The sequence below is a fragment of the Sorex araneus genome, chromosome 6 (genome assembly GCF_027595985.1).
Source record: "Sorex araneus isolate mSorAra2 chromosome 6, mSorAra2.pri, whole genome shotgun sequence".
NCBI lineage: Eukaryota > Metazoa > Chordata > Mammalia > Eulipotyphla > Soricidae > Sorex > Sorex araneus.
Genome location: NC_073307.1, coordinates 62652690 through 62679318, shown reverse-complemented (window position 1 = coordinate 62679318; position 26629 = coordinate 62652690). Strand labels below are relative to the sequence as shown.

The following is a 26629-nucleotide window of genomic DNA, read 5'->3' as shown; positions in this document are numbered from 1 at the left end:
TGTGCAAGCGTGGTGGCCAGAGCGCATTTCGCATGCGTGGTGGCCAGAGCGCATTGCGCATGCGTGGTGGACATGATAGAGTGACCTCATATGGGGTGATTGGCGGGAGCCAATAGATGAGCGCAACCTCATACGGGGTGAATGGCGAGAACCAATAGATGAGCGCGACCTCATTTGGGGTGATTGGCGAGAGCCAATAGATGAGCACCACCTCATATGGGGTGATTGGTGAGAGCCAATAGAACACGTCAGAGGCGGGGCAACAAGGCTATATAAGGACTGCCATTACCCGGGTTGTTGTTCTTTCTCATGCATGGCGGCCAGAGCGCATTGCGCATGCGTGGGGGCCAGAGCGCACTGTGCATACTTGGCGTCCAGAGTTCACTGCGCATGCGTGGTTGCCAGAGCGCACCGCGCATGCGTGGCGGCCAGAGCGCACTGCGCATTCGTGGCGGCCAGAGCGCACTGCGCAGGCGTGGTGGCCAGAGAGCATTGCGCATGCGTGGCGGACAATAGCGCATTGCGCATGCGTGGCGGCCATGACAGAGTGACCTCATATGGGGTGATTGGTGGGAGCCAATAGATGAGCGCGATCTCATATGGGGTGATTGGCGAGAGCCAATAGATGAGCGCCACCTCATATAGGGTGATTGGCGAGAGCCAATAGACCACTTCAGAGGCGGGGCAACCAGGCTATATAAGGACTGCCATTACCCGGGTTGTGGTTCTTTCTCATGAGTGGCGGCCAGAGCGCATTGCGCATGCGTGGCGGCCAGAGCGCATTGCGCATTCGTGGCGGCCAGAGCGCACTGCGCCGGTGTGGCGGCCATAGCGCATTGCGCATGCGTGGCGGCCATGACAGAGTGACCTCATATGGGGTGATTGGCGAGAGCCAATAGATGAGCGCCATCTCATATGGGGTGATTGGCGAGAGCCAATAGACCACGTCAGAGGCGGGGCAACCAGGCTGTTGGAATATTTCCCCTTTTCCAGCTGCCTTCTGGAGTTTTGTCCCAGAAACCTTTTGTCACAGAAACCTAGCTGTTCTTTGACCCCGCAGATCTAAGGTGCTAGCCAGAATTGATTTGACATTGTAGATTCCAGGCTGCATCCCAGCCTGGTCTTTGGGATGTAAATCCGAGTGCTTTCAGCCCAAAGAAGGCTTCCGTTTTGGTTTTGTATCTTCTTTCCGGGGGGCCTAGATTAAGGGCCTGCAGATACAAGAGAATTATGTTGCCTCAATGTTCTTCCTGTAAGATCTTTTGGTGCTGTCAATGTATTGCGCCCTTTAGAAGGGCCATGATCAATAAAAGGGGTGGGGAGAGAAGGTGAGGGGGCGAAAAGTGTATAGGGGCGGAAAGTGTATAGAGGGCGGACAGGTGTAGAGAGGATGGAGAGTGTATAGAGGGAAGACTGGAATAAACTGCAAGTGAGACCAACCGTCATGGCTCCGTTCCTTCCTTCGCCTGCCACATCTTCGCCATCAACCTCCCCGGGGTGGGGGAAGCGGCCGGAGGCTACCGAGCTCGGGTGGCGGGAGAGACAACTGCTGCCCTAGGCCCTGTGCCTGGCTCAGTGCGGTGAGGCGTCCCTTCCCTCGCCCACGCCATTTCTTTTTATTTTTACACAACTGGCGTCCCTGTGCGTGCACGAACCTCCAACCGGTATGCAACTAAAGGTAAGAATAGCGTTTCGGTAGAACCCCACTCTAGAAAAGTTTGGTGGGAGAACAGAATTTTGTGGTGCAGTGAATTAAAATACTAGACTTACTGCCCCAGTAATATGGGACAAAAACAGTGCCGCGAGAAGTCCACTCAAAATTTTTCGCGCCAAACTGAACGTGGCAAGTTTTTTATTGAATTAATTAAGCATTTTGCAAAGAGAACTGGGCATCGTGTCTCTAGGGACCAACTCCGGTCCTGCCTAAAAATTGTCTATAAGTTTCATCCCTGGTTTTCAGATAAGGGTACTTTAGAGCCTAAGGTTTGGGAAAAAATTAAGGATAATGTCTTTAAGGAATTTAAAGGAGGGGCTAAAATCCCCAATCAATTCTGGGTAACTTGGGAAATCATTAATTCCATTCTCAAAGCTTTGGAAGATACCTCCGAGGAGGAGGAAGTTAGATATGGTATGGGAGGCTTTCCTCAGGAGTTAAACAGAGAGGATTTTAAATTTGAGGATGAAGTAAAGAAAGTTTCTACTACGGAGAGAGCCTTACCCTCAGCTCCTCCCATACCCACGCCTAGAAAGAAGCCTGATGCTCAATGCGTGGCTGCTCCCATACCCAAACCCCGAAAGCATCTCAAGGCGTTTCCAGTGCAGACACGTTCTCAGAGCAAAAATCACTCTGCCACTGAAGAATTAACGTTCTCTACTGACGTTAGACCAGAGAGACCACCACCTCCCTTGTATGACTCCACTTCTAGTGAATCAGAGGAAAGTGATGGGTATGATGAGCCAGCTACCACTTCCTCAGATTCTGAGTCTGAGAGCGGCTTGGTAGAGGAGGCTTTTCACAGGAGCTGCCGCCGTTCAACCAAGCGGCCTCCAGGTCGCTCGGGACACGCTCCCGATAGAAGCTTACATCTGAGACCTCTCGACCGTAAATGGTCAATTCCACCCAGACCCCATGAGCTCCGTCTCTTTTTTCCCATCCAGCTGGAGGAAAATCAGCCTCCATCTTATGAAGGGTTAGGAATGGACTCACTCAGTAATTTTAAAAAGGCCTGTGCCTTGTATGGACCTACATCTCCGTACTGTAAGGAGTATCTTACAGGCTGGAGCAAAAAGGCTCATTGGGTACCTCAAGATTTTCACATGGTTGCTAAGACGTGCTTAAGCCCTTCTCAGTATATGCAGTGGAGGATGTGGTTCAGTGATGAGGCCAAGGCAAAACTACAGAGCCTAGGCCACGCTGGACGAAAATTTTCAGGGATTAAATTGACTTATGAGATGTTAATAGGCGAAGGGAAATGGCAGGACCCTAAAAAGCAAGTCACTTTGCCTCGTGCTGTGTTTTCTCATGTCCGTGATGTCGCCTTGTGGGCCTGGGAGAGGATTGATGCAGATGCTGAATTCAAGGGAAGCTATACAAAGATTATTCAGGGAGTCTCAGAACCTTATGCAGACTTCATAGGGAGGTTGATGGAAACCATAGAAAAGCAGGTGAAGGGAAAGGAAACTCAGGAACTTTTGTCCAAACAATTGGCCTTTGAAAATGCTAATGAAGATTGCCAGGCCATTTTGCGCCCCATTAAGGAGAAGGAGGATATTATGGGGTACTTGAAGGCATGTAGAAATGTTGGTTCTATCAAGCATCAGGCGCGCATTAATGCTGTTGAAGCCTATGCCATACAGAGGCAAGATAAGGGCAAATGTTTTAATTGTGGGAGATCAGGCCACTTCTGCAAGGACTGCAGGGCACCTCCAAACCGTGCCACTGTGAGAGCACCACCTGGACCTTGTCCACGATGCCGTAAAGGAAACCATTGGGCCAGAGATTGTCCCTCCAATCTTGGTGTGGCTGCTGACCCCAATTCGGGAAACTTGCAGTGGGGCCAGCCCCAGGCCCCGCAAAATCAGGGGATGTTCCCAGCTGCAGCCCTTTTCCCCAGTATGGAGCTTCAGAGCTCCAGTCCGTAGATTCACTGCAACCAGCCACGGCAGGGAGCAATGCCTTGGATATTCCCTGCCCTGATACAGTTACCATCTGCCTCACCCAGAGTCCCGACACATTAAATTCTGAAGTAAAGGGACAAGATTTGAGCCCCCAGGTAGAAAGGGAGCTTGCTCAAGTGAACCTGGCAAGCAGCACATCAGGTTTTCATGGTTGTCTGGAGGATTTCCTGACAGTGAAGGTAAAGGTGTCGCCAGTCTCTGACGCCACTCATGGAGTGCACCTAGAATCTCAAGGACAAGCGGCTGAGTTCAGGGAACAGGAAGCTATCCCGCGTATGGGACATGCGGAGCTGAGTTCTGTACCTAATGGGCATCAGGTTTTGAGCCAGGATAAAAGCAAGGAACTTTGGAATCAAAGAGTTATGTCTGTTGGTGAATTTGCACTGGCTAACGGAGCAGAACTCTGTGTAAAAGGGCTCAGCTACCCTGAGAGGCCTCAGTCAGGCCAGAGGTGGAGAAAGCCTTGTCTAGTTTCTAGTCTCAATTCCCAAGATCATCTGCCAGGAACTCAGTCTGGACAACCAAATCTCAGGTTTTTTATCAGAACCTGTGGTGATGTGCCAGTTCCAAGGAAGGTTATTCAAAGATTCAGGCTGGTACAGTTTTATTTTTGGGGAAGTGAACTCCCACTTCTAGTTCATGAGATGCCACCTCTGGAAAAACGGCTTCAGGGCCAGTGGGTACGTGGTTATTCTCCCACTCGGCAATTGCTTATTGACCCAGGAGGCACAGAGATGCCTCGTTCCTGGGTGCTCACCCACTCAGCCACTACAGATGCTGAGTCTGGTGAGGGACAGAAGGCATTGTCACTAGGATACTTCTGCTTGTGTGTGTGTGTGCATAGTTATGAAGCAGGTTATTCTGGATATCAGAAAAGAGCTTCCAATGAGGGCTATAACTTGCCACATTGGTTTCTTCATTGCCCATGTGCCAGGGCTGGCTAATATCATCTCAAACTCAGTTTATGTTGTTGGTTTCTTCCCTGGTATTATGACTGTCTTTAAATGCATCAAACACTATAGTTCAAAAATTGCTTCAGCAGCTACAAGCTGTTTTACAAAAGTGCTCTGAATTTTTTTTTCCTTTTCCTTTGTTACTCATATCAGATCTCGTGCTGGTCTTACTGGATCTATGACTTGAGCACAGTTTAAAAAAAAAAAAAAGGAGGTATGCCCCGTTTGACTCCTTGTCCTTGACATTGTTTTCTTTAAAATTTTTGAATTTACCTCAACGAGAGCCACATACAGCAGCTGAAAGGCATTTCCAGGAAGGTGCACAGGCTCAAGAAATTATTAATTCTCCTATTTGGATTAAAATTAACAAATTGGATAGCAGGGAGACTCCTCATTCGAGGAAAAGGCTATGTTTTTCTTTCAACAGATATCTCCACCAAGAAACTTTGGGTCTCGTTTTGCATTTCGTCAGGAGCCGAATTCATCTGCCCGCTTTAACTTCCAGAACTTTGCAGTTTTACAACCCTCCAAATTCCAGCCACAAGTCACCGCCAAACTGATTTCAGCTGGCAGTCACAAGAAAACCAGAGGAGGAGTTTGCATCAGAGGGCCTGCAGCAAAGGCCTCTAACTCCTCTAACATATCATGAGGTCACATTAAGAGCATTCCTAGTATCTTTCTTTCACAGGTTGTAGAATGGAAAATGCCAGGACCCCATATTTTGGATTAACAATTCCTTACTTTTACCCTTTCCTTGGAATTCACAGGTGCCTCAGTTTCTGAAGGAGGAAGGAATGACTTTTGATAGGAAAACCTTTTAATTTCTTTCTAGAATAACTGTTCGTGTCGGAGTTCCCCCTGTCTCTTTCTCTACCCCTAGGCATGGAGACGTAGTAAACCCGAATGATCGAAGCCTCTAATAACTTTAAAGTGTTTTTTCCAAACATAAGTTAGGTTACACAGATATGACTGCCAGTGAACCTGACCAGAGAATGGCTGCACTCCCCTGCTGAAGGACTCCTGACAGAAGTTGTGATGCTCCTGTTCCAGTGCTCCCTGCCTGATCCAGTACTTCATGAAGTTCATCAGACTCCTATAGCTGCTCCTCTAGGACTCATTGCTGTGACCACTACTGCTGCTGTTGCGGAAACAACTCTTCAATTCTGATCCAGACACTTCATTTCTTCAGAATGGGACTGACTGACTCTCATCATTGGTGACTTTCCTCACCCTTGGACAGTGCAGGACAATTGGACGCTTTATTACAAGCACTGCTCTGGCCAAGGGTCGGACTGAAATTTTACTACAATTTATAAGACTGTATTGTGTTTGGAATTGTTCCTCTTCCTATTTCAAATTTTTGTAATTTTGTAAACAGAAAAGGAGGAGCTGTTGGATATCATTGGTTTGTCCTTTCTCCCCTTGCCACTAGGAGCTTAGGCATATCGGTCACACCCATCAAAGTTATGTTCATACAGTCAAAAGAGTAGAAATAAGCCTGGTATGGCAATGTAAAGATAATCAGTGTATGGATGCAATAGATTTTTTTCTTACTGCATCACTTTAATTTGGATTTTTAACCTGATGTATTTTAACAGAAATTTAACTCTTTGTTTTAGCTTGTGCGCCCTTTTGATTTCCTGTAGATTGGAATAATGCTTTATTTTGTATAACACTTATGCTGTAAAATATGACTGAATTTTCATGGGATAATGTTAAAAATCATTTGTTAGCATATAATATATATATGAACAGTTAGAATAATAGATTTGTAAATTCATAGTACCTGTAATAACTATCCTTCTGGTATTGGGTTTTCAGTTATATGGCAAAGTATTTTTGATGAGTTAAATCTATGATTTTATATGTATGAGTGAGATATTGTCTTTCTCCTCTCTTCCTGTCTTTTGAATAGTTTAGTATAAAGCCATGTCTTTTTGTATGGACAGAGGAAGACATTTAATATTATGCCTTTGCAATTGGGATTTAATTGGCTTTGAATATTATTAATTCCCGGGCATCTGCTTTCTTGACTCTAGCCTTGGCTGCCCTCAGTTCCTAGCCTTATAAAAGGCAGGGTCCCAACGTGGGACGAAGAAGGACCCAGGGCAAGTGGTAAGTTGTGTGCTACCCTGGCATCGAGATGGGCCTGGCCAAAGCGCCTAATGCTTAACTATATGTTAAGAGCTTGGTCATGGGGTGTCATGTCATGATCCAAAAGCAACGATGAGACAGGGCCCTGCTAGGGCTAGGAAAGACTAATCTGGCCTGAGCGCTGTAGTCTGAGATCGAGGTGACCCCCGGAGAGCAATTCTAAAAGTTTAATGCATCTCTTGCTATGCCCATACAAAATGATTAATATTATGAATGCTTATATGTTTGTTGGACGGAGAGGAGAAACACAACCTTGGGATTTCATCCTTGGATGGGTCCTGCTGAAAGAGTATCTGTCCTAGAGAATAGGTGTTCTGCTAGTGTTATTGAACCTTTTGTGCCTAGTATTTTATTTTATGGTTAAAATCTGTTCTAAACAAAAAGGGGGGAGATGTTGGAATATTTCCCCTTTTCCAGCTGCCTTCTGGAGTTTTGTCACAGAAACCTTTTGTCACAGAAACCTAGCTGATCTTTGACCCCGCAGATCTAAGGTGCTAGCCAGAATTGATTTGACATTGTAGATTCCAGGCTGCAGCCCAGCCTGGTCTTTGGGATGTAAATCCGAGTGCTTTCAGCCCAAAGAAGGCTTCTGTTTTGGTTTTGTATCTTCTTTCCGGGGGGCCTAGATTAAGGGCCTGCAGATACAAGAGAATTATGTTGCCTCAACATTCTTCCTGTAAGATCTTTTGGTGCCTTTAGTGACGTCAATGTATTGCGCCCTTTGGAAGGGCCATGATCAATAAATGGGGGTTCGGAGAGGAGGTGAGGGGGAAAGTGGATAGGGGCGGAAAGTGTATAGAGGGCGGAAAGTGTATAGAGGATGGAGAGTGTATAGAGGGAAGACTGGAATAAACTGCAAGTGAGACCAACCATCATGGCTCTGTTCCTTCCTTCGCCTGCCACATCTTCGCCCTCAACCTCCCCGGGGTGGGGGAAGTGGCTGGAGGCTACCGAGCTCGGGTGGCGGGAGAGACAGCTGCTGCCCTAGGCCCTGTGCCTGGCTCGGTGCGGTGAGGCATCCCTTCCCTCGCCCGCGCCTTTTCTTTTTATTTTTATACAACTTTTTTTTTTTTGGTTGGTCTCACTTGCAGTTTATTCCAGTCTTCCCTCTATACACTCTCCATCCTCTCTACACCTGTCCACCCTCTATACACTTTCCGCCCCTATACACTTTTCGCCCCCTCACACGGCTCAGGCCTGGCTGGCCTACAACTCATTTATTCCACTTAATGAATCCACATCAACATTAAAAGGAGCCTGGTGGGGCACATTCCCCCCGAAAAATATGGGAAAATGAGTGTTGTGTTAAGTGAAAAAGAGCAGAGAACGAAATTATAGATATAATGTCACCCTAAGTATAAACATCCATTCAAACACATTTTATGTGTTTAAGCAGAAAGAAAGCCAAATATTAGCTGTCCTTTTCTGCCAGATAGATAAGTGTGAGTTTTTATTCGTCTTCCTTCTTTCAACTTTGTTTGTTTGTTTGTGTTTTGTTTTGGAGGCACACCCAGTGTTGCTCAGGGCTTCCTCCCCCTGGCACGGTGCTCAGGAATTACTCCTAGCGGAGCTGGGGGACCATCTGGGACACTGGGGATGGAACATGGGCTGGCTGCGTGCAGGGCAAGCGTCTTACCCGCTGTACTAATTGCTCTGGGCCCTCGATTCTCTTTAATTTATAAACTATTGAAATGGGAACTATGACTTTAGTTTTTCCTACTTTTAAATTTAATTTTTAAAATTTTCAAAACCATCATAGAGTCAAACAGGCCTGGAGCACAGGGAGCGTGTGCAATTATTTGAATGCTGACTCGTGCCTAGGTTTGTAGAACCGGCATCGCAGTGGAGGTGTGTGAGGTCTTTATAATAAGACACTGGAAGTGCTTTCTAAGGGGAGTTGAGGTTCTGCAGGCTGAATTTCCGCAGGGGGAGGGGCTGCCTGTCTGGCCTGGGGTCCCTGTCCCGGCCACGTGGCAGGCAACTCGGCGTTGGGCAGATGAGTGGCTCACAGCAAGTTGCAGCTCTGAAGTGGGGTGACCAGGGCAGGAAGCAGGGGGCAGGCCCCCTTCCAGCCTCTGGAGTGGCAGGCTCAGGAGAGAGGCCGTGAGGTTGGCCTCCCCCCACGGCCTGCCTCACCCTCCCGCGCCCGCCTGCCCTCCGAGAAACACTCCATCAGTCTCTTCCAAACCTGGGGGTGCTCGGGGATGCTCCTCAGCAGCCCCCCCTTGCTCCGGGTAACCAAGCTCTGCTCTTCGGGAACAAAGGTCTGCAATGGAGATGCCCGGAGGGGGCCAGGCAGGCCCCAGCTCGGCAGAGTGGTTCTGGCTCAGTACCGCGGGGAGTGGTGGTGGGTGGGCCCAGCAGGGTCCCGGGGGCCCTGGAGGCCAGAGCTCTCACTCAGCTCTAGGCCGTGTGGCCGGGAGTGAGCAGGATCTAGGGCGGACACTCCGTGGTCTTCCAGACGCTCGAGGACGGTCCCAGCAGGGCTGTCTGGTGCCCCCAACCCTGTGCAGACTGGCGCGTCTCTGTCCTGTGCGAACTCCCTCTGGGTGACTCCAGGGCACCACTCTGGCCTCTGACTCATGGTCCCAACCAAAGGCACGGCCATGCCCACAGCCCTGTCCACTCACCGTCTCCCTCTTATTCCAGCTTCCTGGGCCACATGGGCCAGAAGGGCCTCCCGGACCTCCGGTGAGTGTGACGCCCTCCTCTTGTCCCCCGTAAGCCTCTTTGCCCACTGCTACTGGGTCCCTCCCGTCCCACTCCCTGGCGATCAGGGGCTTCACACAGCTCCGTTCACTGCCACCTCCTCCTCCCAGCGTGGGGTCTCGTAGCCCCCACACCACTTCCAGGGATCTTCCTCCGGAAGTTCATCAGGCCCCTCTCAGGACCCATTTAAACCAGCCAGTGTGGTGGGGGGGGTGTGTGTGGCGGGGGGGTCTGGCTTCCCGGGTTACAGGTGACAAGAGGAGGGGTTTGCAGGAGCCCCTTTGCCTTTCACCCCGAGGTCCTCCGGCTCTGCACCAGCAGACACTGGTCCTTGCAGGTGCCCGGGGTTCTGTGGGCATCACCGGCCTTTGGCCGAGGTGGCAGCAGGACCCAGGAGTGCAAGACTTGGGGGAGCATCCTCGCGCCTTGCATCTATTCATTTCTCTCTGCTGTTTCCTCTGAGATGCCGGTGGGGCCCTGTGGGGGCTGTGGAGAGGGTGACTCAGACCCCCACCCCGAAGCCTTCTCCCAGAGCCCCAGCTATAGACAAGGATGTGGGCTGCACCCCAGACCTCCTCCTAAGCCTCCTGTCTTGGTTCCCCACACAGGGCCTCCAGGGCGTTCCTGGACCAAAGGTAAGACGGCGCAGGGGGCTGGGTGCAGCGGGAAGAGAGGGTGGGCTTCAGAAGGGGGTGGTCCCTCCCCTAAGTGTGCCAGTGGCGTGTGTGAGGACAGCAGGGAGAGCCCTGTACGTCCCAGCAGCACCAGGGAGCCTTGGGACTCGGCACTCCCCGAGGACGGAGCCTTGTCCCACGTAGCCTGGCCCTCCCGCCCTCGCCCCTGAGTACGGGTGAGGGCACACGATAGAGGGCTGCTGACCAGAGCCCTTTCTTCTCCCAGTGATGTTGGGGGCCTGGGAGCTGCTGAAAGGTGCCTTTGTAGCAACTGCCCGGCCCCCATTGTCCTGCGAGTGATCACTTCTGCCAATGCTGAACTGGCCTTGCCCTGGGGTTTCGCCCCTCCCCTGTGGCTCTGCATCCCTCCCAGCCCCCTCCCCTTCGTGAGGTTTGGCTGTGTGACTGGGGCTGGGGCCGGGGGCAGCAAACTATGGGGCGACCTGGGACACTCCCAACAGAGCTAAGAATTCAGGCCTGGGGGTCCTCTGTGGCAGTCCCTCCTCCCTGCTGCCCCTCCTCGCCAGGACCCCAGAACATACGGGTGGGCTTTCCAGCACGTGCCTTCTGTGACCCCCCCACCCCCCATCTCTCTCTCCTTTAGGGGGAAGTGGGACTGGAAGGAGCGAAGGGAGAGCAAGGCATCCAGGGAGAAAAAGGAGACCGAGGGGCGCTGGGCCTCCCCGTGAGTATCTGGGGGCCCTGAGCGGGCCAGGCGCTGGGCAGGCCCTCGGGGAGACCGCCGGACACCAGAGCGTCCCACAGCTGCGTGCTCTTACCCGAGGAGCCGGGCCGCAGACTTTGGCCCTGTCTGAGTGCCTGGAGCCGGGGGTGCTGGCCAGGCCAGGCCCCACTGGGAGCCCTCGTCGGGGGCACCCATGAGAGCTGCAGGCCGGACCCTCGGGTCTGAGCCCACGGGGACAGGGCCTGCCCCCACCCCCGCCCCGGAGGGACCCTGGGTCAGCCGCTGCTCTGCTCCCCAGATCTCTGCTCTCAGCCTGCCCGGGCCAGATCCCCCTAGCAGGGATGGGGGACCACTGAGAGGGCCTCTGCATTGCCAGATGGGGGCTGGACAGCGCCCCAAGGCCCAGAGGCTGCTGGCCTCCTCGCTGCCTTCCTGGAGTCCAGGGCCGCTGTGCTCCGTTATCCCCCAGGCCCCGGTGGGCTCGGCACACTTTTGGTTTCGCGAGATCTGGCAGGGGTCTCACCAGGCTTCCTGTCACTTTCCTTGATGGGCCTTGAGGGGGCAGTGGGTCACTGGAGGTCACATAGAAGTCAGTGGCAGGGCAGGACCAGAGGCCACACTGGGGCCTCCTGTCCATCCCAGGTACATGCAAAGCTGGTCCTGCCCCCAGAGCAGTGAGGAGCCAGGGGCATTTTGGGGCACTCAGTCCCCCCCCACTTGGCGGATGGGGTTCATGTCGCCACAGGAATCCAATGATGGGAGCAAAGACCAGGTCCCTCTCGTGGGCATCGATGCAGGCGAGCTGAGCTGGGCCCTTGGCAGTCGCCAGAGTGAATGCTTTTTGCTGACGCTTCCTCATGCCTTAGTGTGTCTGGAATGACTCAGGACCCCTCACCCCCCCCCAACCCCCTGGCTCTGTCACACGTTCCCCCAGCTGGTAGGGAACCCTGGAGAGCCCAAGCAGGGGCTGGCACGCAAACAGGTGGCACAGCCCACCACGATGCCCCAGAAAAAGCAAAGAGCCTGATCGCTCGTGTTCGAACATCTGGTCCTAGGCAACAGGGCGCCAGAAAATGGGTGTGCAGGGAAGTACATTTTCCAGCCGAAGGAAACAAACAAACAAGACGTCCTCAGCCTGTGCATGCCCCCAGACAGCCTCAGGGAGGGGCAGGAGCAGACCCTGGACAGCCTCTTCAGGTCAACGAACCGTTGCCTGTGGGGAATGAGGGCCCCGTGTTCGAATCTTCTCCTTTGGCCACCTGCCTGCTCTACGGGGTCACCCCACTTTCTAACATGAAGGAAATGATTTGTGAAATTATTCGATCAGGGGTTGGACAGCCAGGTCAGCCTCGCAACTCGGTTGTACTAGCAACCTCCGGGGGACACCGGCTGGCCACCTCGGCCCCAGCCAGTCTGCTCCAGGGGACACCAGCCATCCACCTCTGTCCCTGCCAGCTGTCCCCGGGCCTTTACGAGAGCCCCCGTCTGGGGCCAGAGCCCGGGCTTGGCTCTGCGGGCAGTTGAGTCGGGGATCTGTCGGCCCCATCAGCTCGGCCCTCACGGAGCCTCCCGGGGTCCCAGGGGATTTACCAGAAAGGCTAGGCAAGCCCCCGCCCGGTCCCCCACCTCCTCCCAGCGCTCTGTGGGGACGGGCGCAGGGCAGGGAGGAGCAGGGCAGCCCTCCCCACTGCAGGCAGCATCTCCATGCTTCTGTTGGTCTCCATGTGGACGCGTCATCTGTCCCCCCACCCCCCCCCCCGTGTCGAGCACCAGCGTGTGTGTGTCTGTCCGGAGCCACCGCTTTACTCACCTCTCCCCTCCCCGCTCCCTTTCTCTCCCTCCCATTTCCCCCTTCCCCTTCTTTCGGCCCAACTGTTCCCTTCGTCCAGGGAGCTTCAGGTTTGGACGGCAGGCCTGGGCCACCGGTGAGTGTCACTCATGACCCCTGACCCCTCCCCCACCCACCCCCGCCCGCCCCCGCCCCCAGCCTGTGGTCCTTCTCGTCTGTCCCTGTGGCCTTGTTTTCCCGAGGAGTCGTGCCTGCTTTCTCCCACCACCCTCTCCCGCTGTACCCAGGTGGCTGCAGGTCACCTGCTGCAGGACCCAGCCAGGTCCTCCCTCTGAACCTCCAGGTCGGGAGACGTGGGGTGGGAGGCTGAGCTGAGTCTGAGAACCCAGGCCTGGGGAGGGGGGGCACCCTGCTCCTCCTGCCAACCCCCCTGTGTCTGTGTGCTCCCCACCGCGTGTCTCCATGCTGTGAGCTGTCTCTGCTGCCTGCCAGGGCTGCCTCCTCCCGGGGGAGCTCCAGTCTGCAGTGGGAGGGAGGGAGGGAGGGAGGCCGCACCGGAGGGCAGGGCAGAACTGGTCCTCAGGGGCGTCCGTGGGCCTGTAACGACCATGCCTCTTACTTCCGGTCACCCCATGGCAAACCGGCCGGGGCCTTGCTGCAGTAGAAACAAGATCCGCCGGCTGCTCTGAGTCTGGAGAGCAGGCCTTCTCCGGGTCTCCCTAGGAAGCACCTCGGCCAGACTTGGGACAAACCAGGACCACATCTCAGAAACGGCCTCTCCCCGCTACACCCAGAGCACCCAGCAGACCCAGGGCCAGTTGCCTCCCCACAATGCTCAGATCACTGACCTTCATAGCAGTTGGGCAGGGAAAAGACAACCCGGGCTTCCAGCTAGGGAAGGAAGGGGTCAAGCTTTCACTCTTTGCAGAGGCTTTAACACTAGACTCGGAAAAGCCTGGAGACTCTTCAAGCCACTGACCTCCAAGGGACCAGAGGCTGGACGCCCCGCAAGGGAGCGTCCACGTGCTTCGTGGGCCTGCCCCTGGCAGTGCTCAAGTCCCAGCTCTGCCCTGCAGGACAGGGTCAGAGCGAGCGTCTCCTCCTCGGATAAGGCTCGGGGGAGTGGGCGGGAGTGACTCTGGGTGGGGGGGACGGAAGCTGAGTGTGTGGGGCGCGGCCCACTGATGCGAGTCTTCCCTGAGGATCTGAGCGGAGCTGGAGGCCGTGGGGCTCAAGGGGACGCCCACAGACGCCTGGAGCTTAGCTAGTGGGGGCCCGAGAGCCAACCCCTCAGCATTTCAGCCCGTTCCTGCCTGTCTGCCTGAGGAAGAAGGGGACGCCGAGCCCGGACCCCCGTCTCCACGGTCCCTCCGTTTGGGTTTCACACTTGGCTCACACACTCCCGTTTGCCGTCTCTGCTGTGGCTTTTCTCCTCCAGCCCCTGCATCCCTGCCGCCCCTGCACCTCCGCCCAAGTCATGCTCCCCCAGGCCTCCCGTCCCGTCGTGTTCCGTGCCCAGGCACTAACTCTGCTCAAACAAACATTGTCAGGAATTTAAAGGGGGAGAGGGGAGGAATGAGCCCCCCAGGCCCCTGTCCCGCCCGCGAGTGCCCACCTGCGTGCATGGCCACCCCCGTGTCAGGGGGCGAATGGAGGGCGTGTGTTCACCTGCTGATGCAGAGGCAGAGGACCCAGGTCCTGCAGACAGGCCTTGAAGCCCCCGGGGGCCCTGGGACATCCGCTCTGACCCACATCCCCCCTGCAGTTCCCACATCGCTCACGTGGGGTGTCCCTGCTCGCCTCCTGCTCCCCTCCTCCTGCTGACCACGTGCTCTCGCTCTCTCTTCACATAGTGTATGGTACGGGCCTCGCCCACCTCTCACAGCCACTCCCTACCCCCGGCACGGGCCACTGCCCCCTGGCACCCGCCCAACGTGGTTTGCAGAGCGATGGAGGCTCAGGAATGAAGAGAGGGATTGGGGGTCTTTCATGCACCCGTGTCAGCCACACAGACCCCATGGGGCCCCGACCCCCTCCAGGCCAGAGTCAGGCAGCCCCAGACCTGCTAAGCCCCTCTCAGTGCAGCCGGGATGGGGAGGGCCGGGGGTGGGGACCGCAGCTGAATGACCCTCCATGCCTGCCTGTGTGCTGTGCCCGCCTCGGTCTGTGGCATGAAGACCCCCCCCTCGCTGCATGTGGAGCTGAGAGCGCCCGGGGTGCAGCCCCCGGACACCCCCCGCCCCGGGATGGTATCAACTCCTCCTGTTTTCAGCCTTGGCAAGCTTGGCTGGGAAGTCAGAGGGTTTCCTTCCTCGAATCTGGCCCCCGAGCCCAAACAGCTCCTCTCCGACCGAAGGGCCAGTTGGATGATGGCCCTCAGCGAGCCTGGCCAACCCTGAAAACTGCGCCTCTGGGCTTGGCTCTACCAGGCGGGGCTCCCAGGGCCCCCCGGGCCAGCACCATCACCTCTGCTCTCCTTCACCCCCACCCAGGGTACTCCGGGACCAACTGGAGTTCCAGGCCCAGTGGGACCAAAGGGAGAGAGGGTGAGTGCCCAGCGACCCCCAGAGGGAAGAGCCGGTCCAGCATGGGCTGACCCCCGTGCAGAATCCCCCCGTTAGCCTCGGCCTTCCCGTCCATTCCTCCTAACGCCACCAGCACCCCTATCTTCCATCAGTCCCGGGATCCTCCCGACATCCTGAATGGGAGCCAGGCAGATGTGGGCCCCGGGACAGTAGGGAGGGACAGAGACCCCAAGAGTGTCCCCCACTCCGCTCTGGGCCCCAGTACCAACACCAGCTGAGTCTGGCAAATCCCGTGGGACCGCATGCTCGGGCGCCCCTGAACTTTGTATGCTTTGGGGTGGGCGCAGAGAGCCAAGTGCAGGTGTCAGGAAAGGCAGGGGGACAGTGCCAAGTCATCGGGGGTTTTGTTCACAGCAGCGAGGATGAGCCCCCATGAGGGTGCCGGGTGCCGGCTCCTCCCAGCTGCCCTGGTGCCCCCCGCTCCTCCTTGGGGCCAGCAAGTGGGCCTGGCAGAGTCCCCCCGAGATGCTCCATCCCTCAGCTCCGGGAGACACAGTAGCGGGTGGGGAGGACAGCAAGGGCCAGGGGCAGAGGCTTCCCTGAGACGTCCAGGCTCCGGGGGAGGGGTGGTCACTGCGGCTGCCCAGAACCCGGCCCCTCCCTTCCCTGCCCCTCTCCCTGGGGTCTCCCTGCTCCTGTCAGTGGCAGTCCTGGGCCGCCAGAGCCCCTGCATATCTCAGCCCAGCCAGGCCCCCTTCAGGGACCCGGGAGGACACAGTGCGGTGGCCAGTCTGTCACCACTCAGGGGAGGCTCATGACTTCCTTCTCCCACAGGGCAGCAAAGGTGACCCTGGGATGACAGGACCAATGGGAGCAGCCGGGCTTCCTGTGAGTTTCCTGGGTACCCGGGTCTCTCCCTCCACTCGGCCCACTCCCCCACCCCCAGACCCTGCGGCAGGAACTCGGGGCCCCGTGGGAATCCCCAAAAGCCAAGGGGCCTACAGACTCCGACCCACTGCTGGCAGTGCACAAGGCAAAGTCAATACACACGGCCCCTGGGTGGGAGGGAGTCTAGGTCCTCAGCCCGGGGACTGTCCAGAGCAGTGAATGTCTCACGTCCGAATGTGCCAGAGGTCTGACCCTCCGGCAGGGGCCGCCTCACATCCAGGATTCCGGTGTGGCCACCAGCATCCCACTGCCCCCTCATTCAAGACCAACAGAGCCTGGGGTGGGACTCAGCAGTAAAAGCGCATGCCCCACGGGTGGGAGGCGTGGGCTTCAGCCCCCAGCACCAAGTGGATCCCTGAACACCGTCAGGGTTGGGCTCCAAGACAATTCGAAAGGTTTTATTCAATCTGCTGTGAGCTGGAGAGATAATACAGAGGTTTAGACGCTGGCCTTGCTTGCAGCCAACGCCGGTTCCACCCCTGACATTGCAAGGTGCTCTGACCCCCTGCCGGAATGATCCCAGAGCAGGCAGTAAACCCTGAGCACCGCCGGGTTTGCTGTGAACCCAAACCAAAACCATTTCTTTGGTCCCCCCTGAGAGAACCACGATTGTGGTTTCCCGACAACAGCTTGGTGATCCTCCCGTGCCCGGACAGCTTGGCTCTGGCTAAGTGATCCCCCCTGGTCTCTGCCTGCGCTGGTGGCACTGGGGACAATCCCCAGAGTGACTTCCTCTGGGAGGGAGTGTGTGAGGCTGCTCCCAGGGCCTGGGAGGAGAGCAGGGGGGCAGGGGGGAGCACCTCAGAATCCTTCTCCCAGGAGGGAGCTGGGAGGGGCTGGTCCTGCACCAGCGGGAAAACCTGAACTGGCCCCGTCAGCCTGGCCCAGGACTCTCCTTTGCTTCTAGGTCGAGTTCCCTGAGCAGTTTTCACCTTTGCTCCTTCCCAGCCAAGGCTATCTTGGAAGAATCAGACCTCAGACAGAGCCTTGGGGCCCTGGAGGAAGCACCGCCCCGCCCCCCCCATCCCCAGGTCTTATCCTGAACTCGTTTTTGTCCCTCTGATTTATTGCAGGGTTTACACGGACCACCTGGGGACAAAGGAAACCGGGTGAGTCTGAGCCATGTGCCTCAGCTCTCTCATCACTAATGTCTTCCCGATGTGGTGGAATGATCAATTAGAGATCCCTGACCTCACTGGTGCCTGCAGTTTTTCCTGCTAAATCATCCTCAATTAAAAGTCCTTGTAGTCTTGGAACTTAATCCATGGCCGGCAGGAGCCTGGGGCCTAATCCTGAAATTGAAGCACGACTTTTTCTGAATGGTCAGGAGGCTCCAAATCCCACCATGGCCAGTGAATTAGCCTTGGCAGCCAGACACTGCATCCCTGGTCGGCTCACCCCCAACCCCTTAAGGGATGCTTTTCAACCCATCACCCCCTGGTCCTGACCCCCGGAAACTTAGCCTCACCAGGCATCTCAAGCTCCCGGTGACAGAGAATGAATGCCAGTGGCCAGGATAAGCAGACAGCAGTGAGAAGCTCTTTAAAAAGAGTCTCCTGCCATGATTTCTCTCGAGAGGAGGCAGGACTTGGAAATAAATTATGTCTGCTCAGGTCTCTTGTTCTGCCTTGATTTCTGCATCTGTACAAGGACACCATTCTCAAAGGGCTGTACCCACGCGATGCTATGTGAAACGGACCACGGCAGTGAGCCACGCGGGAATCACTGAACTATAGCTGACCAAGGGGTGATGTTTGGGTTTCTTTCTGGAATGAGTCCTCAGAGGGCAATGCATTCCAAGAACATCTTCTGAGGCACGAGGGTTAAAGGCTTAGCATAGGAAAGGAAGTGTGGTGGGAAAATGGAGAATCAAGACCCAAATCGATAATGAAAGGTTCTGACTTGTCAGAGCGAAGGTAGAGTTTTTAGAACCCAGGTCTTCACGCTCACCTTCGAACCCCAGTTGGCCAAGCTCATGCATAGAAATGTGTGCTTGTGGGTCAGAGAGACAGCACTGCAGGTTAAGGCATTTGCCTTGCACTCAACTGACCCGAGTTTGATCCCCAGAACTCCGTATGGTCCCCCAAGCACCACCAGGAGTGATCCCCGAGCACAGAGCCTGAGCATTGCCAGGTGTGGCCCAGAAATGAAACAGGAGAGAAAGAGAGAGAGAGAGAGAGAGAGAGAGAGAGAGAGAGAGAGAGAAAGGAAGGAAGGAAGGAAGGAAGGAAGGAAGGAAGGAAGGAAGGAAGGAAGGAAGGAAGGAAGGAAGGAAGGAAGGAAGGAAGGAAGGAAGGAAGAGAGAAGAAATAAGCGTGCTTGTATAGAGTAACACCTTCCTAGTCCATGGAAGATGTATTTATTGAGCTTTTCTGTGTCCCTGAATTCTCCCTGGCCCTGCTCTGAGCTATCCCATTCATCCTGCACAGTCTAGAAACGGGCTGCCCTGCAGACTGCCCGTGGGAGTACGCTGTAGTGAAAGAAGACCTGCTCCCAGGAACTCTGCCTGCCAGGGTGGGCAGGAAAGCCCACCGTCCCTTCTGTGGCATTCTGAGCCACTCGCAGATGTGATCATTCCACCTCTGGCAGCCTCCTAACCTCCCTCCCTGTGTGTTTCTGATTCTCTGCGCTGTGTTCGGTCCCTAGCATGGAGCCCTGTTCCCTAAGACCCTCTCAGTTGGCTTGCGGCACTGAGGCGGGCACAGGCCGTGTTCCCGACACTGCACTGCTCCCGAGGCACACGCAGGGCAGGCACCGCCCTTGGCCCGGGTGGAGGAGATGTGGGGGCAGAGCTTCTCCTGCTGAAGGTACAGAGAGCACTCACGAGCCTGTGGGGCCCGGGGTAGGTGGGAAAATATTTCTTCTCCACTTCCTCTGTGTAAGTTTTTACACGGCTCTCCTGGCTGGCAGAAGTTAGCGAGACGATGCCAGTGCAGGAAACAGTCCGCTGTGGGACCCTTATTTGGGGAGCATCATAATGCTCGTTGCACTGACTTTCTGCAAGGAGTAGGTTTCTGAGTTAAGAAACAGCTCGTGCGTGGGCCAGAGCAACAGTACAGGGGCGAAGGTGCGTGCCTTGCATGCAGCCAACTCTAGTTCAATCTCTTATACCATGTGCGGGCGCCAAGCCCCACCAGGAGTGATCTCAGAGCACAAACCCAGGAGTCAGCCCTGAGCACTGCTGGGGTGACCCAGCCCTATCCCCAACAAGAAGCAGCCACTTGTCTTACTCTCTCGGGACATCAGAACATCAGGGGAGAATGTGCCCCCGTCTCGACACCCCCGAGAACTTGTTCTCCCAGAGCGGGGTGGCTGGAACCCCAGAAGAGAGGGATTTTGGTCGAGTGACAGGGCCAGGGGTGGAGGTGAGGCCAGAGGTATACAAAGCCTGCCCCCTGCCCCCTACCTCACCACATATGGGGTGGGGGACTCCTTCCCATGTCGGGCCCAAGGGGACCTGTCAGAGGCCTGCACTCTCCTGTGCTCTGTTCCCCGGACCCCAGACCCACCTAGCACAGAAGTGCTTTTCTAGATCCCACTAGGGGTAGGGTGACCTCCCTCTCCCCTGTCATGGCGGGGAGGAAGCCCCCCTTTGTGTTGGTCCAGATCCAAGGTGGTGGCAGGATTCTGCTAAGGGCACACACGTAGGAGGGGAAAGAAGTATCCGGCCTCGTCACCAAGGCCACCTCCTTTCCCTCTCCGCATTTTTGTGCACTGCGCCTAGAAGTTTCTAGAATGAAGGATTTCTTCCAGAGCCCCAGGGTAGGGAGGATTTAGTCCTTTGGGCCTCAGGAAAATGAATGCTGCCGTGCAGCTGTGTGTGTGTGCCAGCCAACTGTCGGTCAAGCATGCGGGGCCGGAGGCGGGGGGACGGAGATCGTGCATGGGCATGCATGTGACAGCACTGTTCCCGGTGGGATGGGGTGGGGGGTGCATGCATGCATGCGTGCATCTATCCACACGGCTCCCAAGGCCCCTTCGCCTCCTCTCCCCCTCTCCCTCTTACTGTCTCTCCAGGCCTAGGCCTGTCTCCTCCTTCCTCGACTCCGTCAGCACCCCGCCCCCAAATGTGACCGCCCCACCATCATGATGCCACCTCCCTCGGCCCTGCCCACCTGCTCCCCAGCCCAGATCTACTTCCTCTTGTCCCCCCTCCACGCCCTGGGCCTCCGGGAGAGAGCTCTGCCGCTCAGCCTCTCCTGTCCCCCGCCTCTTGGCGCCCCCCCTCCTCCCTGTGGCTTTTTGGGCTTGGAGACAGAGTGGCTATGGCTCAGGCTACTACTGTGATGTCTCCATGGACCTCCCATGTGAAGCCATGTCCTGCACCCTCAGAACTGCCCCCCCCAGGTCAGTTGTCCCTCTGAAGGTGAGGGCCGTGGCCACCACCAGCCCCGAACCACTAACCCAGAGGGACCCAGAGCCCCCTTTGAACCTAGGAGTACGTGCTGCCTCTTGCACTGCCTGACCCAAGAGGGTCCTGGGGGTGGGGTGCAGGGGGGTGGCAGTGGCAGCTATCCTGGGCCTCCTCCAAGCAGGCTGCTGGCCGCCATGCTCATCCCCTACTTGGGGCCGATTCGTGGCACCATGCTCGTGTGTGGCCACAGCACTGCCAGGCCCTGTCCCGTGTCCTCTGACACGCACAGGCAGGCCAGGCCAAGGAACAGGCAGAACCTCCTGGGAGCTCCTGCAAGGTTCTCCTGCCAGCATTCCAGGCCCGGGCCCTGGGTGACACCAAGAGTCCCCACGCTATGGACCCTAGAGAACAGTTTCCATGAAGGGCCACCCTGGAAAAGCCAACCCCAGCCCGTTCCCCAGACGCCCCCACAGCCCCGGAGTAGAGGGAGGCGAGGGACCAGGATGGAGCCGACCCCCACAGGAGGAGCCAGGGCTGCCTTGCCGAGAACCAGCGACCACCCGGGACCACACATGTGCAGACACACATAGGCACATGCACACAAGTGCCTGGGCCTGTGCCACTGGCACACACACAGTATAGGGGCACGTGTCGTCCCCACACTCATGTACGCGCAGTCCCTCGAACTCAAAACTAGACTTGACTCCTGGAATAGCAAGGGGCGAGGGGTGGCTGGGACAAAAGTCACTAGCAGCCACTTCTTGAATGAGTGCGCTCCAAGAGAAGGAAGGGCCCCCCCTTCCCCCAGACAGATGTCTCAGGACGTGGCGTCAGCAAGCCAGCCGCCCCTGCCTCCCTGCCAAGTGCTCTCTCTCTCTCTCTCTCTCTGCTCTGTCCTAGCCTTTCTCTCTCCCTCCCTCTCTCCTTCTGTCTTTCTCACCCCATCCCTCTCTCTCTCTCTCTCTCTCTCTCTCTCTCTCTCTCTCTCTCTCTCTCTCTCTCTCTCTCTCTCTTTCTCTCTCTCCCAGCCTCCTTGCTCTTACCCCCTGCCCCGGCCACCTTGTCAGGGTCCTGGCCGGGAGCGGGTCAGTACTGACCCCTAACCCTGTCCTATGGGATAGAATTAACCACAACCACTGTTTATTCCATTTCTTTCTGCCTCTAACTCGAATGTGGGACTCATCCCCAAGTGTTGATGTTGTTGTGTTTTCTTGGACTAAATCATTATTTACAGGGGGAGCGGGGAAAGAAAGGATCTCGAGGGGCTAAAGGGGATAAGGGAGACCAAGGCGCACCCGGATTAGATGCCCCCTGCCCGTTGGTATGTTGGCATTTATCACTTGCTTCGTTTGGGGTTTATTTCCTGGGGGGAGGGGGATGGCGTGTCCGAAACCAAGAAGGCAAACAGAGGCGGGTGAGACCCAGGGGTCAATGCTGCCCCCCAGGCCCTCGAGTGGGCACTACCAAGAGCACAGTCTCGGGCACTTCTGCCCCTTCCTCTGGGCAGCCTGTCAAGGAGGGAGCGGGGCGGGAAGGGGTTCGGGGCCGGCGTCAGGGCACTCACCCCGCCATCCTGCTCACCTCACTCTGCCTTCTTGGTTTCGTGTTCGCCCTGTGGACGGCTGCTCAAGCCGCTGAATCCTCCTCACTCGGTCAAGATGCAGGACCCCGGGGGTCAGCGCGTCCTGAGGGTGCCCGGCTTCACAGCAGCGCGGAAAGGCCGCCTGTCGGTTGGCCACTTCCGCCTGCTGCCCGCCTCCAGGACGAACCTACGGGGCTGCACCCCTGGGCGTCGGGGAGCCTTCCCGGGGCAGAGGGCCCAGGGGCCAGGCCTGGAGGGTGTGACACTCGGGGTTCATGACACCTCCTCCAAGAGGGACTCCGTGCGTCCTCCCCAGCCCTGGAGAACCTGGAGCTGGGAGCACGGGAAGCAGCGGGCATTGCCCCCACCCCCGAGCGCCCTCGGAGTCCTGCATCATGGCCGGGTGGGGCTGCGCCTCTCCACTCCCCCGCCGGAGTGGCCAGCCTTGGCCTCAGTAATCATCACGGTTGGTTTTGTGAACAGGGACACCGAGGTTTTAAAGGCGAGAAAGGGGAGCCAGGGCTACCTGGGCTGGACGGACTGGATGCCCCGTGCCCATTGGTATGGCACCTCCCCCCGCCCCGCCTGCACGGCCGACTGACTCGGCTTCCCATGTGTGGTTTGTGCCTGGGGCCCCTCCCTGCTCCTACTCCAGCCACCGCCTCTGCCCCCGCCCTGCTTCACTCCAGAGTGCCCGCTCTGGCCCTTCTCAGGGACCCCTGCCACACCCCTCTTGCATGCTGTGGGTGCCAGGAAGTCCTTTGGCTCCCCACCAAAGCCCAAAGCCTGCACCCCACCCCACATCCAGTGCTGGCCCCTCGACTGCTCCTCTGGAAATGGACAAACCAGGTGCGGGGGGCACCAGGGAAGCCCCTGGATAGGTTCTTAGAACTGCGACTCCCCCTGTCCCACCCATGGCAGCTGGTGGCACGAACACTGGGCACTTGACACGCTTCAGCGAGGTGCCAGGGTCAGCCTCCCCACTCCGCCCTCAGCACCCAGCTCGATTTGGCAGAGGACTTTAGGTGGGGTAACGAGGGGCTCCAGGATGACCTGAAACAGGGGCTTCCCATCTTCCTTCCAGGCCGGGCCTGGGGTAGTGGCGGGTGACACAGCCCAAACTTAGGGACAGGCTCAGGTCTGCAACTGAGACCCCAAAAACTTCACCCTTTGGCCTCATTCCCAAAATCCATCACAACCCCCCCCCCCCATTCAGGGCCGGGCTGGAGCTGGTTCACCCCCGGGGGCTCTCAAGGAGTCTGGGGAGGGTGAGAGGGAGGGCTTGGGGAGAGGCCACAGGGAGTGGAGGGGACAGGCACAGGGGACATGGCCCTGAGTGTCCCTGCATACACGAGCCCAGGTGGCCACGGCACAGCCTCTGGCCTCTCCACCCACTGTCCTCCCCACAGAGAGGACGCCCCGCCACGGCAGGGGAGCTGGTGAGGACCCTTCAATTTCCCCAGGAGTGGGGCTAGAGTGAGAGCAAAGCGAGTAGGGCATTTGCCTTGCACGCGGCCGACCCGGGTTCGAGTACCAGCATCCCATATGGTCCCCTGAGCACCGCCAGGAGTAATTCCTAAGTGCAGAGCCAGGAGTAACCCCTGAGCATCTCCGGGTGTGACCCAAAAAGAAAAAGAAAAGAAAAAAATCTCCCCAGGAGTTCGGAGCTCATGGACCCACATTCATGCCCTAATAGAATGTCCTGCCCCTCGTGTCCCCCAGGTCGTGCCCACTCGTGACCTTAGAACAGGAGAGATAGAAGGAAACTTATAAGGCCATGAGCAGGCAGGAGGGGGCCAGAGGGCCCCCATTCTTTGAGGTCTAGGGCATGCCCAGACCGAGCCGGCTGAGGAGCATACAGCTGCCCCCCCACTCCCACCCTGTACTCCAGCCCTGCACCCCTCCTGGCCTGGCCTGCACCCCAGCATGCTGCCTGCATACACCCTGGAACTTCCTAGCCCCCAATCAACCATCAGCCCGGCCCCAGGCCCCAGTCTCAGCACCTCGGCTCTCAAGCGCAGCCCTGCCTGCTCCTTCCACTGTGCCCACCGCTCCCCCCCCCCACTTCCCTGCCACCCTTCCCGTGCCAGTGGGCATGCCGCTGTGATCCCCAGACACGCCTCTCGCTTCTGGAGTTGGGGAGGAGTCCCAAAGGGGCCGGGGGTCGCCCTGGTGCACGGCCTCCCGCCCAGGGAAGAACAGGCTCATCTGAGCCGACCCTCACGCCACGGGCATTCTCTCCAGCACCGCCCCAGCATGCCCTGGTCTGTGGGCTTCCCTGCGGGGGGCCCCTTTGCTCCTGTCTCACAGTGTTGCCCCGCCTCCTGCCATCCTGCCAGAGCGTGGCTGCAGGACGCTGGGCACTATTGCTCTGAGTTGTAGTGAAGCTTTAGTTTAGTCAAACTTTGGGGCTAGGCCAGGAGAGATACCTCAGGGCTCAGCCCTGGCTCCACCCCTGGGAACAGTCTTCCCACCTCTCTTTCCCTGGGGGAGCCTGGAATTCTAGTGTCTGCCTCTACGAACACCGAGGCTGCCCAGAGCCATAGCACAGTGGGCGGACATTTGTCCTGGGCGTGGCCAATATGGGTTCAATGCCCGACATCCCACATGGTCCCCAAGCACCGCCAGAAGTAATTTCTGAGCACAAAGCCAGGAGCAAGCCCTGAGCATTGCTGGGTGTGACCAAAGACAAAAAGAAGATGAGCCAGACTGGTGACCCCATCCCCACCTGTCTTTCAGAGATTCCTAGCTGAGGGCACCAGGGGCTGAGAAAACTCAGCATGTGTCAAGGCTCTGGGAGTGTCTCCCACACAGAGGAGCTGGGGCACACTGCTGACCCCCGCCCTATTTGTCCATCTGTCCCCGAACCCGGTGGACCCCGCAGCTGGGACCGAAGTCCTGTTGTCTTGCTGCAGGCACCAGGTCCCGTCACCGTGCCCGGGAACCACCATCCCCTGCGAGTGTCCTGCCCCCCTCGAATGGCTGGGTACTGGGGACATTTCCTCCTCAATGCAGAGGGAGAGAGAAGAGAAGTGGGGAGCTCAGCGGGGAGCCCCCTCATGACCTGGGTTTGACAGAGGAGAAAACTGAGGCACCTGTAAGCACCTGTAAGCATTCAGCAGGGAGACCATTGGGAGACAGAGAAATAGACAACAGGGACTCGAGCGGCAGCAGGGCAGGTCGGCACCGACCTTGCTCGAGGCTGACCCGGGTTCAATCCCCGGCACGGCATCTGGTCCTCTGAGCCCCATCAGGAGTGATCCCTGAGCGCGGAGCCAGGATTCAGCCCTGTGCACTGCCGCGTGTGGCCCAAAACCCCCAAAAGAAAAGAAGGAGAGATGGACAAGGTGGGCTGGGGAGAGGGCGGCCTGTGAGTCATGCCCACCTGCATGCGCCTGCCTGGGAGGCCTTCACGGAGATTCTGATCCCACCACCTCCCTTGCTCCCACAGGGCGAAGACGGCTTACCCGTCCAGGGCTGCTGGAACAAGGTAAGCCCGGCGCCGGCCTGCCCTCCTTGGGCACGCTCTCCCCTCTGTGGAGGGAGGTGCCAGCGCCCGCCCCACCCGTGTGGTTTCATGCGGCCACACAGAGACGCCGCGTGGTCCGTGGAGACAGACCCTTGCCCCACAGGTTTTAGTCCTGTTGTGCCAGGCCGGGGTTAAACCCAGGGATTCACACTCGCCGTGGACCACTTGCAGTCCGTCCCCATGAGCTGTGCTTCAGGGCTCCTCTAAGCCCACGTCTGATGACATTCGTCCAACTGCACGAGGCCTGTGCTCTCACGTGGCTTTGGGACCTTCCCGGGGTGGGGCCGGTGCTCTGCTATTCCCTAAACCCAGCAGTCGGGGTGCCCTGCTCCCACAGGGCCTCATAGCGGGGAGGTTCCTTCATGACACCTGTTGTGGCAGCGCTGAGGTCAGCCTGCCCAGCCAGGCTCCCGAGCACAGGGCAACCTCGCTGAGCCTAAGGGTCCCTGCTGCTTGCTAACCCCGAAGCCCAGGCTGGCCCCTGGGAAAGGTGGCAGCTCTCACCCGGGCACCATGCCCCAGGGAGCTAGTACATCCTCCCACAAGGGCTTGAGAGCCCACCCTGTGCTTATAACAGATCCCCCCTGTCCCGATGATGGCAGGACTGGGCTTAAATTGAGGTGAATAGGGGCTGGAGTGATAGCGCCGTGATTAAGTCACTTGCCTTGCACGCGGCAGACCCGGGATCGGTCCCTGGCATCCCACATGGTCCCCTGAGCTTGCCAGGAGTGAGTCCTGAGTGCAGAGCCAGTAGTAACCCCGAGCATGGCCGGGGGTGGCCCATAAACAACAAAATAAGGCCCCTTATTTTGGCCCCTTTATGTGAATAAAGGCCCCTCTGTAGATTGCCCACAATCTCATTCGTTCACAGAATTGGGGCAGCAGCAGCAAACCCACCAAAACGCTAACCCTTAGGCTGGGCTGGGCCAGAGTCTCACCTTAGGCGGGTGAGACTCTGGGTTCTCCCCGGGGCAGTGGAGAAACAGGCATCACCAAACACTCTCCGTAAATCCAGCGCCCACAAACACCCCCAGAGCCAGAGGAAGGAA

At 57.2% G+C, this 26629-nt stretch overlaps 1 protein-coding gene across 1 annotated transcript in view; it reads left to right on the top strand.

The window, feature by feature from the left end:
• Positions 1–26629, top strand: part of LOC129405883 (collagen alpha-1(XIII) chain-like) — an 844713-nt gene that overhangs the window by 818007 nt on the left and 77 nt on the right. Inside the window, exons 32-40 of the mRNA XM_055143572.1 lie at positions 9435–9476; positions 10103–10129; positions 10773–10853; positions 12743–12778; positions 15135–15188; positions 16002–16055; positions 17189–17224; positions 21704–21790; positions 25503–25541. Of these exons, the coding sequence (XP_054999547.1) occupies positions 9435–9476; positions 10103–10129; positions 10773–10853; positions 12743–12778; positions 15135–15188; positions 16002–16055; positions 17189–17224; positions 21704–21790; positions 25503–25541 (456 nt within the window). The remainder of the gene's footprint in view (positions 1–9434; positions 9477–10102; positions 10130–10772; positions 10854–12742; positions 12779–15134; positions 15189–16001; positions 16056–17188; positions 17225–21703; positions 21791–25502; positions 25542–26629) is intronic.